Consider the following 16320-nt stretch of genomic DNA (forward strand, 5'->3'; position numbering starts at 1 on the left):
TTTTTAGGTCAGACGCTACCCAGGAACTCTTCGATTTTGTGTAAACATTAATTTTGAGAAGGGCTTCAAATTTTCAATGTCATTAATATGGAATTGCACTTCCTAGATAATTAAAAATAATAACTACGATGATTTGCATATTCCTGAACTGTAACTGCAACATAATTAGACCATTTGACAATTTTGACTCAAGGGTTAGCCTCAGAAAAGCGAACATATTAGAACCAACAGTTAACAATCTAACCTCTTCCTCCTTGTTCACCCTGGGTGGGACAGTCCCGTGCAAAGTGTCCAACTTCACCACATTTATGACAGCTTTGACCACCTACAAAGAAAGAGAAAGAGGTCATTACAAATTTGAGTAAGGTGTGCTGCACATTTCCTATAACCCTAATCCTATTTCAGACCAAAATACCGTTAGCAATTTTCCCTACCCTATTTCAAAACTACCGTAACATAAAAGTTATTCCCTATTTTTTTAGGCCAGACGCTACCCAGGAACTTCTTCGATTTTGTGTAAACATTAATTTTGAGAAGGGCTTCAAATTTTCAATGTCATTAATATGGAATTGCACTTCCTAGATAATTAAAAATAATAACTACGAGGTTTTGCATATTCCTAAACTGTAACTGTAACATAATTAGACCAATTGACAACTTTGACTCAAGGGTTAGCCTCAGAAAAGCTAACATATTAGAACCAACAGTTAACAATCTAACCTCTTCCTCCTTGTTCACCCTGGGTGGGACAGTCCCGTGCAAAGTGTCCAACTTCACCACATTTATGACAGCTTTGACCACCTACAAAGATATAGTCACATTCTTAAATCATAACTGTTTGTGTGGAATACATGAAAGTAAATGGAACTGCATGTATGTAAATAACGTAGTTGTAACCATTGTAGCAGGTGAACTCTTGTGAAGTCTCCCAGATATGATCACAGTTGAACCCTTTTACAATAGACAATTGACAGTTGATAATTTTAAATCTACCCTCCTGTTGCAGTAAATGGCCCAAACCCCAGGGAGGGAGGGAAGGGAACGCTGAGAACGCTTCTACAAACTAACACAAAACGCCACACCGATCGAACTACGAACAACCAACGCAAGCACATGGGATAGCTATGCATGTACCAAAGGGAGACACCGCTGGACCAGACTCGACCCAGCACTTCAGCAACCATGTGAACACCACCAGAACGCTACTAACAAACATACGCCAAGCGCTTAACGCTACAAACGCCTGAAACACTAGAAACACGCTAATGACATGCTCCTTGTCGTTAACTATGTTAAATTACATTTAACTGTATTTAACAGTAAATTTTATATTAATATCAAAATTTTTCCATAGGGCTTATGTGATCCAGTCCTAACAAGCACTCTCCAGCTGTGATGTGCTTGAGAGCATGACACAGATGTAATACTTTGAAACTAACATATTTTGTCCTGATGTGCATGTATGCGTAGAAAAACAAACAACAATAAATATATGTCATATAATTATGCAGTGAGTATGTCAATGAGGATATAAGAGTTCACCAGCCACATTATGAGGAAAGAACAAAGCAATGACTGCAGGACTGCATTAACATGGACACCAAAAAGATGCCGAAGGAAGGGTAAACCCAAAACAAAATGGAGGAGGATAGCAGAGAAGGAGAGAGAATGAGCTGAATGGGGGAATTGGAACAAGGTGTAAATTGCAGTGGCTGACAGAGCTGGTCAGACGCAGGGTGTAGAGGCCTTATGCAGAGCCACTTGGTATGAACAGGATAATGTAAAGGGTAAATTATGCAGAATTATTGTAGCATAAAGTACTGTACATACCACCCTGAAACCGTGGCTTTTGTTCTTGTTGGGTGTATGGTTCTTGAGGCATGGTGTTGTATGGTAATCGTCCACTCATTTGCTGATTATTTACAGAATTAGTTTGATCCCACTGCTGTGGTCCCTGATCTGACCATGAAGCTGGATTAGCTGGACCTAGTAAGTCAACAATATTAGGGTGGATATAAAATTGTATAAAAATAAATCACTAAAAATACACAAAGTTCTAAAATGTGAGTCTGCATGGTTATCAGACAGGACTTTCTCTGCATCCTGATCAAGGCTTGCAAATGTCTCATTCTATCCAGTTATCATTCCTTTTTAAACACCTGTCAGTCCGATCATTCCTTCTCTGCCTTCCTCGTGATTAATAGTTCAATTTTCAATGGTTTGAATCATTCTTTGCATGGGCATTAAAAGAGCTACATCCACAGAAAGTTTCTGGTGACTGAACAACACTTAAAAATATGCAAGGTTTTGATTTTTAACTCTTTGGTTCACAGTGATTTGAAATACACCCAGACATAATAAATTATTTTGTCACCATATCAGGCAAAAAATAAAATAATACTTTAACATTATCTTTACCCACTGTGACACTGCAATATAAATATTAGAAAGTGTATCGATTGATCAATGAAAAATTTACTTTGGGATGCACAGTAGTATGATAGCACAAAGTACTGATAAGTACCATTTTGAAATTGTCCATGTTGTTTGTGTTGGTTGTATGGCTCTTGTGGCATGGGACCATTTTGAAATTGTCCATGTGGATCTGTTTGGTTGTATGGTTCTTGTGGCATGGGACCCTGCGGGAACTGTCCATTTATAGGTATTTGCTGATTATCAACAGAATTACTCTGATCCCACTGCTGTGGGCCCTGATTTGACCATGAAGGTGGACCTATGGAAATCATTGATAAAGGAAGATAAAAAAATATCTAAAAAAAAAAACAGTGTGGTTTGGAATTAATTATAATTATAATGAACAAAGAAGACTTAGATAAATTTAATTGTTCTGGCACCTTCACGTTTTTTCATTTCTTTACCAACTGACCATGAAAGTCACAAACAGATTATTCTCAATTGGAAATTAATTGAGAAGCAGGGGAGGCAAATGGTCCTTCAAAAAAAATTATGACTTGAGTCACACCAGATTTTTCATTACGCATAAAGTACTGTACCATTCTGAAATTGAGGCTGTTGCGGTTGTTGGTTGTATGGTTCTTGAGGCATGGGACCCTGTGGGAACTGTCCAGCCATACCCATGTGCTGATTATCAACAGAATTTGTCTGGTCCCATTGCTGTGGCCCCTGATTTGTCCATGAAGGTGGATTTTCTGGACCTGTTGACAAAAGTGCATTATTATATAGTTATAACAAAATACCATGTCAGACAACTACAACTTAATTATAAACCTGATGTATTTGAATGCTCATATCTTAGCCATGAGTTTTGCAGGTTTTAACAGAAAGCAGTTAGTGCACATTTTCTCAAGTACACGTAAGATCACATATTCTGTGCAACAACATTGTACAGAAAATTATTGGTGACTGAACAAGACAAGTACACGTACACGTGTACACGTACACGTACACGTCTCAAGTACACGTAAGATCACATATTCTGTGCAACAACATTGTACAGAAAATTATTGGTGACTGAACAAGACAAATCTAGAAGTTTTTTGATTTAAAACACTTTGATTCACCATGTAAACAAGGTACATGTACATTGTATTTTGTAATCATTTCAAAACAAATGACTATTAAGCCACACAATATTATAATAGCATTATAAAAATCTGTACCATTCTGAAATTGTGGCTGTTGTTGTTGTTGGTCGTATGGTTCTTGAGGCATGGGACCCTGCTGGAACTGTCCACTCATAGGCAATTGCTGATTAGCCTGATCCCATTGCTGTGGCTGCTGGTTTGACCATGAAGGTGGATTAGCTGGACCTATGTAAATCATTAACAGGAGTGGACATATTAATAATAAAATACTGTGAGGACAAAAAAAATTTACATGTAATTTTTAACCCAATATGTTTGAATGCTCATTCTAGACCATTAAGAGATAGCAAATAATGTAAATTTTCTCAAGTAAAATGATAAGATTACATTTTCAGTGCAGCTACATGTATGGAAAGTTGTTGGCTATTGGACATGACAAAAATGAATGGTTTTGATTTTAAACACTTTGATTCACTGTGTAAACCAAGTTAACTATTCTGTCTTCATTTGTGCCCTATTGCCACACATAAATTTAATAGCCAAAAGTACCATACCATTTTGAAATTGGCCGTGTGGATCTGTTTGGTTGTACGGCTCTTGAGGCAAGGCACCATTCTGAAATTGTGGCTGTTGTTGTTGGTTGTATGGTTCTTGCGACATGGGACCCTGTGGGAACTGTCCATTCATAGGCATGTGCTGATTATCAACAGAATTACTCTGATCCCACTGCTGTGGGCCCTGATTTGTCCATGAAGCTGGATTTGCTGGACCTACGTAACAAAGAAAACAAGTGATACCGGTATTCACACTATTTCAAACCTGGCAAGACTTTGTATGGTTGTTTGACGTCCTAGACTCACAGTGGGGCTTACCTGCAGTCTTGTCAACAAGACGCATGTTAAGTACAAAATAACATTGCTGTATTGTAGCAAGATAATCAGCAATCCCCATAATGTGTCAATTCTTGAAATAAATGACACACAAGCTCATTTCCTATTTGTAATAATTATTAAAACAAAACTGCTCCCAAAATGTCATAGTCATTGCATCAAAGCCAAAAAAGTTATAATGCAAAGTTTGTCATTGAGGAGTACACCCCGCATAACTACAGAGCCACCTTAAGGTTACTTGCATGCAATAGGCATTGCACACTTTAACAAACATGTATTAACTACTAAATCTTGCATGTATGTGAAAGCTTCTAGCTTGTTAACATTGTGGCAGCAATAATTGGTTGGATAATAATAAATTGCTTGATCTAGAAGAAAACATGTTTTACATGTACCTTGAGTATTATTTGAATATTCATTAGGCACACCATTCACGTAATTGCTGTCTCTCCCTGGTACAGGATTAGGACCAGGTGACTGCATAGGTATCCCGCGTCCAGGTCCTCTTGGATTGAATATAGCTTGCTCAACTTTCACTCCACCTGGCTGCTGCGTGTAATTGTGAGGCTGTTCATACTGTTTTGGTCTATACCCTTGATGTGACGGCTGTCCATTTTGAAAACCTGCTAATAATAAAATGTTGTTACACTTATAACCTGCTAAGTCATCAACAATAAGCCATATTACTTTATTATTTTGCAATTACATTATTTGACTTTAGTATAATTTCAGAGGTGATTATAAGAATTGAAGCATTCTGATTGGTCGAGAAGCTCAGCTTACGAGACTAAAGTCACCCTGCACGATGATTATAGCTTTGAAGGCTTGGTTACTTAGCCACGCCACCTTTGACATCCAGGCAAGTAAACATGGCCGCTTTTGCTGAATGAAAATTTCTTTGATTTGAAAGAAACCAGTCCAAGTCCTGGATATTTTAAACATTGGGAATTTTGCAAATTAACTACCAAAATATTTTCAAGAGATGGTTCTCAAGGCATTAGAAATGATCGTAAACACGGTGGTTTGGGCGATCGATGAGAAACTCAGTCAGATCAATTGAGCAAACATTATTTAGTTCTCATCTCACCGGAGCTACTCATTTTCGAGAGGATTCGCACATTCACTTAGAAGTCATCAACAATCATACAAAGGTACCGGACATCTATCTTTCTCATAGTGTTTGATTCGTTCCGTTTTATTGCTTTAACTAAATAAATTCTGATTGCCATCAATGAGTTAAACTGGTTTACACTGTACATGTATGCAAGCGAACACTTGTGTTTGCTGTTTTCTTGTTTGCTATCGTTATTTTTTTTAAGTTCTTGATGACCACCTCTTGAAATTATACTACAGGGATTATTCAACAATAATCACTGAGCCTGAGGTGAATAATTGTTAAATATTAGGCCAGGAGAATACACATAATATGACATGTTATTACACTGTAGTGCCCCAGTTTGGGACTAAATGATTTGAAAAATGCAGTGGAATAATAAATCCCTTATTTAATGGATTTGCAAACATTACATTATTCACTTTTATTTTGATGAAACTCATACAAAATCTGTACATATATCGCCAAGTCAATGTTAGGGTGGACAAAAATATAAGAAATGTATGAAACTGTCCATCCCAGCCTAATTCCGGTGCTATCGTTTGTATGCACTGAAGTGAAATGCGGGACAGGTCTATTATCTGTAGAATCATGGAATGTGGCGTATTTATATATCGTAAATCCTTAATAAGTAATTATAGTAAGTCCCTCAAATAATAACTAATACAAACAGGCACAATAAATATTTCACGTCGTTTTTAGAAATAATGTAACATTACAATAAAACTACATATAAATACAGTACCGTAAAGTTCCGTGTATAAGCCGCACCTTTTTCCTCTAAATTCAAGTCAAAAATCGGGGGTGCGGCTTATCTACGGAAACATCTCTGGTTGGAGTTCTCAAAGGCCTAATTAATATTCATAAAAAAACTTCTCAAGACGTCATTGAATAAACATATAACAACCTGAAAACTTTGTTGTTGTTCACTACCATTAAGTTTCTCTGCAAAGCTGTTTGCAGTGAAGCGTGCCAGTCACTTCGAATCATGTCTTTCCGCCGCGTGCGAGAAGGCACCAAGATAAACGCAAATACTCACAAGGCAAATGGCCGACCGCTTCGGTTTTTTATTGACCTTCACAGCAAATACATCTGCTGGATTAACAAACTCTTATTCTGCATGAAGTTTTTATCCTGTTGCGGGTAGCAGTTTCCAAGAATCTTGAAATAAAAACGTGGTTTCTTCCGAAGAAAATGCCGCCATGTTTGTTTTTAATGCCCAGACTCCTCTCTACAATTCAGAGCTTGGCTACTAAGCATTCATCATTCACGAACGATTCGAACGAATTACAAGTGTTTCAGGAGTGTTTAGAAGTGATAATCTCGAAAAAATGATATCAAGAGAGCATCCAAATTTAAGATATTGTGAACTCAAACTAAAAAGGAGGTATGACAAGTGAAATTTATCTTTCGTAAGACTTAATTTATATTAAACATTGCAACAACCACCGTGTCAGTGTTTCGAAACCGTACGTGCTTGTTTGCCCTTAAATGTTTACCAATAGAACTTCACTTGAACTTCAAACTTTATGGTCTGTATATTTTTTTTTCCAAAATTTGAGCTTCCAAATCGGGGGTGCGGCTTATCTACGGGTGCGGCTTATACACGGAACTTTACGGTAGTTCTAGACGTGTGTTTTCCTATAAATATAATAAATTTTGCCTTCCTTTAAAGTGTATATGACGCGAAATATTTTATTGGCTTTTTTCTTTCGTTGATATGCTTAGATAAAGGATTCATAGTTAAAATTTGTCTAAAAACAATTTTTCCGTCATTTTTTGCCTCCGAAATGTCGCACTCTCAGCCATCTTGAAAATTCATCAAACAAGTAGACGTCACAAAGGTAACGTAACGTACCTTTTGGCCGCACCCCGCTGTGACAAAAAGTATGTCATGGCACCTTTGTGACGTCTACTTGTTTGATGAATTTTCAAGATGGCTGAGAGTGCGACATTTCGGAGGCAAAAAGTGACGGAAAAATTGTTTTTGGACAAATTTTAACTATCAATCCTTTATTTAAGCATATCAACGAAAGAAAAAAGCCAATAAAAGATTTCGTGTCATATACACTTTAAATAATAAAACACTGAAGATATGATTGCCAGACCTAGTGTAGGGTACTTACCCGCAGAATGTTGAAAATCTGTTCTTGGGCCCTGATACCGATTTTCTTGACCCCTCATGGGTGTCCCAGTACCTCTGTCTCGTTGAATCGCTCTTTCTACTGTTAGCTGGTTACTTTCTAATGAGGTGCCGTTCATTGTCTGTATTGCATTGTTGACCTCTTCTTCAGATGAAAATCCCACAAAACTGTCAAGTAAACAAGAACCGGTAACAGTTAAACAGATTGATTTACAATACAATATACAATGTTTAATGTAGTTGTTACATGGTTTCGATTTTTTGGATGTTTTTTGTTTGTTTGTCTTTAACTTTGCCTGTTGAGAGTGTTTAACATTTTCTTGGCACATGCGATTCAATTTTTAAGCGATGACATCATCATTGCTTAGTGCTATCAGGGGAGCGGACTGTTCCTCAAGGCAGATCGACATGACTCCTTTTACAGAGACTGCCTCTTAAAGTAACGTATGACTGATAAAATTTGACTTACCCAACAGTACTATTTCTTCCTTCTTTGGGCTCCATGACATGACATGATACTACAGTCCCACAGCTTTGGAAAAATGCTTCAAGACTTTCCTAACAGTGAAACAGAAATTGAAACTGAACACTAAATATATAGCACCTGACTTGTATCCATTTATTTTGTCTCTTACAGGAAAACGGCACGATGCAGGGAATGATGTTAAAAAGTCAGAGATAGGAGTTAAGTCATGGTCTGAAATGGGCTGTGCATGCTGAATGCACTGGCTGAAATTGACCACAAGATTTGAACAGGAAAACAAAAGAAATGTAGAGGCCTTTGATCTGCCAAATTTCAACAAAAAAATTTTAAACCAAAAATAAATTTAAACCACAACATACACTGTACAATGAATTTGTATACTGGAGATTGAGTTTGGTGCAGCATTTTTTTATCAGTACTGATTCAGTTTGAAAAAAAAATTAAACATTTATTTACCAAAATAGACTCAAACAGCTAAGCTTTGCTTAAATTAATGGGTCAGCCCAGATTTACTGTTCTTCTGCTTCAAAAATTAAATACCAAAATCAAGTCATTAAAAATTAATTTTTTTAATTAAGGAAATGACATGAAAAAGCTTTCTGATTCATAAATTATCGCTTGTTACATTATTTGAGCTCGCATACAAGCTCAAGAAGAACATGCAAAATATATACTAGTTTTGCAACGCTTTCGAGTGGTATACTATGGAATAAAAGTGACAAGTGGGATATTCCATAGTTTACCACAAGAAAGTGTTGTGTAACTATTTTATACCATGCCATACATAGAAAATATGCTTACTAAATTTTGTAGAGAATAAGATCGCAGCACACGATGGGAAGGTTGAGTTGAATACCGTCTAATATACAACAGCTTTTCTGAATTCAGATTGGCTGTATTTTTTATGGCATCGGTATAAAAGAAGTCCTGTATTACACTGTAGAACATTTAAGTAGATTACAAATCCATCACAATTGTTTTCATCAATACTACACTCATCTCACCTTGGTGATATGTGCAGGAACATTCTTCACATAAGCCTTGAATTCTTCCCCTCCTTTATTTAATGGATTTGGAAACATTATTACATGTACATTATACACTTTTATTTTTATGAAACTCATAAAAAATCTGCACATATATTGCTGAGTCTCCAGGAGGGGCACTCAAAAACGTTTTATACGGGGAGGCTCCGCACCAAGCTTTTACCCCTTACCCTTTTATATACCATTTTGACAGAAATTGTACCCCTTTTGTATACCTTTTACTGAAAAAAGGTACCCCTTTCATATACCTAAAAGACATGGCATAGACTTACAACAGGACGTTTTCTTGTCATTTTCATGCAGTGCTTAATAAATTAAAATAATACAGCCATAAAGTGCGTCTATTCGAAATATTTTAATTAAAGGCCCTTTTAAAACCCTAAATGACGGATTTTCATACCCTTTCATATACCAAAACTTGTGAAATCCCTACCCTTGTATATACCTGAAGCCTGAAAAAGGTACCCCCTTTCGGGCGGAGCCTCCCCGTATAGGCCATTATATGGAGTATCCCCCCCCCCCCCCGGGCTGAGTCAAGGTTTATAGGGTGGACAAAAATATAAGGAATGTATGAAACTGTCCACCCTAACCTCATTCCCGGTGCTATTGTTTGTACACACTGAAGTGGAATGCGGGCAAGGTCTATTATCTGTACAATCATGCAATAAGGTGTATATCGTAAATCCTTGAATAATCAAATAATACATAATACAAACAGGCATAATTAATATTTCATCTCAAATATAGGGTTGAAATACATGTACAGTACCGCCTGGAATCATATGCACATTGGCACGCGTGAAGCTCGAGGGCAGAACGCGTGAATTGCACGCGGGAGGAACGAGACGAAACCGCGCGGTTCACGAACGAAACCCGCGCGGTTCACGAATGAAAACCGAGGTCAGAAATTCATCTCGGTCAAATGGACGAAAGGCCGACACAAAAGGATCTGTCGGCTATTGTTGTTTTTATTGTTTTCGTTTCAATGGATTTTTTCTCACATTTACAACTTGCTTACACCGTATTCAGCAACGAAATGCAAATTTCTTTCAAACAGTTTTTATGGGATTACCGGTAAATTTTGTTGAACTTCAAGATCTTCACGGGTTTGTATTGAATGTTTCGTGCGTGCTAGCATGAGAAGCTTTTGAGTCGAAACTTGTCGCTTCGCGATTTAATAATTTTTTTTGAAAAAATCGAAATTAATGAGGCCTGTAAAAGCACTTCTCTTGATTCATTCATCCGAAAATGAAGGAAGCGAAAATCTTTTTGCAGCCGCGCCAAGGATTTCTTATCTTCAAATGATCTGACAGATCGACGCCCGTGTGTAAATAAAGGTCGCAAAGGTCACGCTTGTCATGTTCTTGCAATGTCGAGTTATGAATTGAAAACGAACGTATTTAAAGTCTGTTACTTAACAAGGCGAGCGTTTATTAAGATCGAATAAAAGTTTCACAGAAGATTTAGAAATCAATGACATTTATTTGCGGGGAATGTGTTCTCTTTCGAGCGACAAATGCCGACAATTGTCGGCTTCCAATCCACCAAAAGTTCATTTGCCGTTCAACTAGATTTTTGCCAATAAGAATTATTTCGCGCGTTTATTAAGATCGAATAAAAGTTTCACAGAAGATTTAGAAATCAATGACATTTACTTGCGGGGAATGTGTTCTCTTTCGAGCGACAAATGCCGACAATTGTCGGCTTCCAATCCATCAAAAGTTCATTTGCCGTTCAACTAGATTTTTGCCGATAAGAAATATTTCTCGCGCCGATCAGAAACGGTAGCTATTTTCGGTCAGTTCTAAATTTGACGTTGGGTTCGTTATTTTCGGCTCGATGGTAGTCAGAAACAACTACAAAGAACATGAATCCTGTCTCGCCTTCCCAGACATTCGGTATGCTGGTAAACAACTCGATGAATAAACTTGTTATTTCGCAGCTTTTCGGCAATTGACAAATTGTGTTTTTCCGGCAGTCTCTGATTCAAAAAATTGCAAAGGGACAAGAAAACCGGTAATAAAATGAATTTGAGTGCAAGCAGACGAAATAATATTTTCTTGTCTAGTAAAAAACAGAACAAATAAGACGCGTCAACATATGTTTAACTATGCAAATCTTGAATGAAATTAATCGAAGCGTGAACAGCAAACAACTTTCGATGGATTTTCGATTTAAAACTCGTCAACTCAGTTTGTAGCTGTGGTTTAAAGTACATTTAAAACAGGGCAAGAAATAATCCTGTGATATTTCGATCTTAAGGCGAATATTAAAAACGTTCTCTTCAATGTCGCACGTTTTTCGCAGGCGGCGGGATCAGAATGTTATTCCGGGTTATTCCGCTGATTTTTTGGACGAACCAGCGTTCTCTTTTGTTTGTTGTGGTTTCCGATCAAATCTCTTGGGTGACGGTGTCAAAAACCTAACAATGAAGAGCAACAATAAAGCCAACAAAGCAATTAAAAGCACGAAGACGCGGCTTTGAAGAACGCGTGATTCCCTCGGTTTCGTCTCGGTTTCGTCTCGTGCTTCGTTCGTTCCTCCCGAGGTGGACGCACGGGCAAACCGCGTGCACTACCCGCGCGTCCACCTCGGGAAACCCGCGGCCGATGTGCATATGATTCCAGGCGGTACTGTATGGTAGTTCCATATACATGTAGTTCTACATGTGTGGTTTTTTATTAAAATTTTGCTTTGCTTTAACCCACTGGCTCCCGTGCCGGCCTAAACCGGCCTTGAGGATCGTTGCTCTTTCACCGGCTTCAAATAAACGCCAGGTCAACCAAGCAAGTTTGAAATAAAAGCAGGGGGCATTTTATTGAGAACATACAGTACCCACAAAAAAAGCTTAAAAATTTGAGTGAAAAACTGGTAGGAGAATTTGCCCCAGCCACTCATGGTTCTTCAGTGGCAAGTATTTCCTGTTTGGATGGCACTTTCTTGAAAATTTTTAAACTGCAAGCAAGCCCACTTATAGGCCAAAATGATAAGAAAAGGAGAAAAAAGAAAGACAAGGAAAAAAAAAAAAGATTAGAGTAGTAGGACACGCCTGAACAACAATGACTTAAAATTCGATGATTGTGGAAAGAAAGGCATACTTCCAGGATGCAAGTGACTTTTTGAGTAGTTTGGAGCTTAAGTAGCTCATAAATGATTAGAAAATGCTGGGTTTTTTTTTCAAAATCTCCGGGAGTCAATGGGTTAAAAAATAAAAGTAAGGCATTGAAGGTATGATGCCAGACCTACATGTAGTGTAGGGTACTTACCCGCAGAATGTTGAAACCCTGTTTTTGGACCTTGATACTGATTTTCTTGACCTCTCATGGGTGTCCCGGCACCTCTGTCTCGTTGAATCGCTCTTTCTACAGCTAGCTGGCTACCTTCTAATGTGGTACCATTCATTGTCTGTATTGCATTGTTGACTTCTTCTTCAGATGAAAATCCCACAAAACTGTGAAATTAACAAGTACCGGACGGGTATATTGTAACAGTTAAACAGATTGATTTTCATTTTCATTGTTTGTCTGTTTTTATCTTTGCCTGTTATGAATATTCAACAAGTTCTTGGCCTATCCTATTTTTAAGGAATGATGACATCGCTTAATGTCATCAGGTGAGTGGACCACAGATTTCGCAATTCAAGGCAGATCGACCTGACTCCTTTTTACAGAGACTGCCTCTTTAAGTAAAGTAGGACTGATTGACTTACCCAACAGTGCTATTTCTTCCTTCTTTGGGCTCCAAGACATGACATGATACTACAGTCCCACAGCTTTGGAAAAATGCTTCAAGACTTTCCTAACAGTGAAACAGAATAACAAAATAAAGTAATGTAATTACGCCTGACTTGTACCCATTTATTTTGTCTCTTACAGGAAAATGGCAAGATGCTAGGAATGATGTTAAAATGCCAGAGAAAGGAGTAAAGTCAGGGTCTGGAAGGGGCTGTGCATGCTGTGTGCACTGGCTGAAATTAACCACAAGATTCAGGAAACAGAAAAATATCCAGAGGCCTTTGATCTGCCAAATCTGTGTGCTCTGAGTCACGATTTCAACAAATACATTTTAAACTTAAGATAAATTTTAACCACAACATATACACCGAATTTGTATACTGGAGATTGAGTTTGGTGCAACATTTCTTTATCAGTATTGATTCAATCACAGTTTGCGGAATTTATTTCAGACAAAATCACAATAGTCGCAAACAGCTAAGCTTTGCTTAAAATGGGTCAGACCAGATTACTACATGTATTCTAAACAACTCATTATGAAATCAATTTCTTTTAATTAAAGAAATGACATGAAAAAGCTACCGGTATCTGATTCATGAATTATCCACTATTCTGCTATTGCATCATTTGAGCATACTGTACTTGAGGTCATGAGAATGTGCAAAATATAAATCTGTATTAATAAACACTGTAGAACAATTTTATAAGTAGATGACAAATCCATCACAATTAAGTTTTCATCAAAAGTATTCATCTCACCTTGGTGATATGTGATGGAACATTCTTTACGTAAGCCTTGAATTCTTCCCGTCGTGGAGGTCTTGAAAAGTTTTGTCCTTTTGACCCTGAGTAACTGGGGAGTGAATGAATAATGTTTACCATGGTTAACTAGGGCATTCATATCCTTTAATAGTGGACTTTATAGCCACAGTAAACAATCCAAACACTTTGTCTTATTTCAACATAATTAAATAGCTTAAGTATCTACCGGTAATTAACATTAGAATTCAATGCCCTGATCCAATCAGAACAAGAAAATAATGTATACGTAGCCAGCCAATCAGAACTGGAAGCCATTCAACTCTTGGTGCCGCTTTCTAGCTGGCTGGCAGTACTTCAAGTGCTATTTGACTTGATACACTTCCATCTGCAACTGCAAACTGTTTTGAGCCTTATAACAAGAAAGTTGCTAAAAACCTAATGAGGAAGCAATTTTTTTTAGCCTTCTCAGTTATAGGGGGAATTAACAAGGATAACTGCTGATACATGTACAGGTGTAAGTGCAAATGTGTGCTTGGCATGTACAGTGTAAACATGTTTTTGAATTTGCAGTTGCTGCAGAGGTTGTCCTTTTCCTTTAATTTTTTTTATCAAAAGATAATGACTGTAAATTATGTGGTTCCAGAAAATATCCATACCCCCACCACAGAGGGAATTGGAAATTCCAGAGGGGGTGGGGGGGGGGGATGGTCAAGGGCCTAGGAAATTCCGAAGAGGATGGGGTTGCCAGTGAAGACGGCCAAGTTTGATGCAGTGCAAACTAGTTTCAAAAATTGTTTCTCATCAGAGTCGCGATCAACAAAAATTTTGGCAATAGCTTCATCTGTGTCCATTCTGCCTTCACGCACACGAGCCGCCATTTTGTAAATTGTCTGAACAAAAAGCAATTTTATTGGGTCAGCGGTGTTTCGAAAGTAGTGCCAGACCTTTCTCAACAACCGGGGATGATTTATTCAAGGCATCACGAACAACCAGTCTTACAGTGATGTCCTTTGGTTGAGGACGTATATATACGTCCTCAGTCGTTGCTTGACAACAAAGGGGACGTATATATACGTCCTTGGTAGGCAAGGGGTTAAACCAAAAACTCGACCAATAAATTTTGTCCAATTTGTGATTTCCAGTATTGGTCTTGGAGACCTGTCAAAACAGCATTTTTTCCTAGATTTCCATGGCTTGTCCTGGACTAGGCAATTTATTGGATAGTGACTTTTCCCAGTTGATTTTTATCGGCTAAATAGTCTAACAGTGCAATTTGGCCATGTGATACAATTGGCAGCAAATGGTAATCAGACAGCTTTGGTATTCAACCTTTAGATTTTAAATTTGCATCCCAATGAATGAAAATTGCACACCATGTTCTGGAAAATCTCAAGCAGTGTGAAGTTACTGCAATAATACATCTTCAACATACGACTAAAAGCAGTGGGATTAAAGTGATATCATGTAGTGACATTAGTGAAACAAAAGGACAATAATTACAAGCTATTATAAGCTTGAAGCATTTTCAAGAGCTGTATACAATGAAGAAATATAAACACAAAATAAGCTTAACATGTTTCCCCCTTTTGTGTTTTCTCAATTATCCTGACTGCTTAACGTGACACACGGCAAGTCTTCGTGATGGAGGTAGCTTTTAGATAAGAAGCTTTCAGATTAGAGGTTTGACATTACCAAGGTTGTTATAGCAAGTACATAGCTATTTGGGTTCGTCTGTTTTTACCTGCTATTAGCTGTATCTCCTCTCTGGCTTGGAGACCATGACGATGGTGAGCTAGCGTGCATTTTCCCTCGACCTGCAGCTTCAACGTCTTCAACTAAAATCAACAACAAGATAGATACCTTCTCCTCGCCCAGTTGCCAAAGGTTCGCACGTGGATCGGAAAAAACTTGTGAAGCGCTGTGCTCGGGTTACACAAAGTTCCACACATGACAAACTCGTCCCCAGGGACCAGGATGCATTTCCCATCATCCCGCTTGCTCCAGCTGGGAAAAAAGCGCGAAGGCGCGCGAAGTTGTCAGGGTCTTGGACGGACCATTATTTATTTGGAAGGGGGGTGGGGGGCGTTGGGGGGGGGGGGGGGGGGGGGGGGTGGGTGGGGGTATGAAAAATATTGAAAAATATTGTTTGCAGGGCCTAGAAAAACAAAATAAATTGTTTTCAAAGACGATATTTATAACAAAAATGGTGTGCATTTCCTGCCGAAAATAAATGTTTGCAGAGGTACATACTGACTAGAAAAAAAAAGTTTACAGAGGAAGATTTTTCATATCCCACCCCCCCCCCCTTCTCCAAGAAAATAATGGTCCTTCCCTAAGGGCCCACCTCAAGGACAAAGGTACTGGATAATAAATTTATAAGCAAAGATCGATACAACGTAGGCCAAACCAGCCAGTAGTTTAAAATGAGAATCGTTACCATCATAGACTCAATCCGTAAGGCTAGATAAGGTTTTTTTAAAAATAAATACATTCCTTGTGATTTATCCAATTCAGCAAAGCCCCATTTTTAGAAAGCCCTCCCGCAGCCCACCCCCGAGGTTTGTAAGAACAAAGGGCATTG

The 16320-nt window shown here is 38.1% G+C and overlaps 1 protein-coding gene across 11 annotated transcripts in view; it reads right to left on the reverse strand.

Moving 5' to 3' along the window:
- Positions 1–15710, reverse strand: part of LOC144638600 (uncharacterized) — a 26229-nt gene extending 10519 nt beyond the window's left edge. For 2 of the 11 annotated variants that reach the window (XM_078497793.1, XM_078497788.1), the window contains exons 1-15: positions 15481–15709; positions 13737–13830; positions 12953–13041; positions 12510–12694; positions 9202–9254; positions 8183–8271; positions 7697–7881; positions 4852–5082; positions 4121–4336; positions 3642–3791; positions 3015–3176; positions 2525–2734; positions 1831–1986; positions 721–801; positions 245–325 (exon numbers count right to left, since the gene is read on the reverse strand). In XM_078497793.1, the coding sequence (XP_078353919.1) occupies positions 245–325; positions 721–801; positions 1831–1986; positions 2525–2734; positions 3015–3176; positions 3642–3791; positions 4121–4336; positions 4852–5082; positions 7697–7881; positions 8183–8271; positions 9202–9254; positions 12510–12694; positions 12953–13041; positions 13737–13830; positions 15481–15542 (2044 nt within the window). In that variant the 5' untranslated portion in view covers positions 15543–15709. Of the gene's footprint in view, positions 1–244; positions 326–720; positions 802–1830; positions 1987–2524; positions 2735–3014; positions 3177–3641; positions 3792–4120; positions 4337–4851; positions 5083–7696; positions 7882–8182; positions 8272–9201; positions 9255–12509; positions 12695–12952; positions 13042–13736; positions 13831–15480 lie in introns of all 11 variants that reach the window. The other 9 variants (XM_078497795.1, XM_078497792.1, XM_078497790.1 and 6 more) reach the window with 8 other exon arrangements.
- Between the last annotated feature and the right edge of the window lie 610 nt (positions 15711–16320).

The sequence above is a fragment of the Oculina patagonica genome, chromosome 14 (assembly GCF_052425735.1).
Source record: "Oculina patagonica isolate OP01 chromosome 14, crgOcupat, whole genome shotgun sequence".
In the NCBI taxonomy this organism is placed as follows: Eukaryota; Metazoa; Cnidaria; class Anthozoa; order Scleractinia; family Oculinidae; genus Oculina; species Oculina patagonica.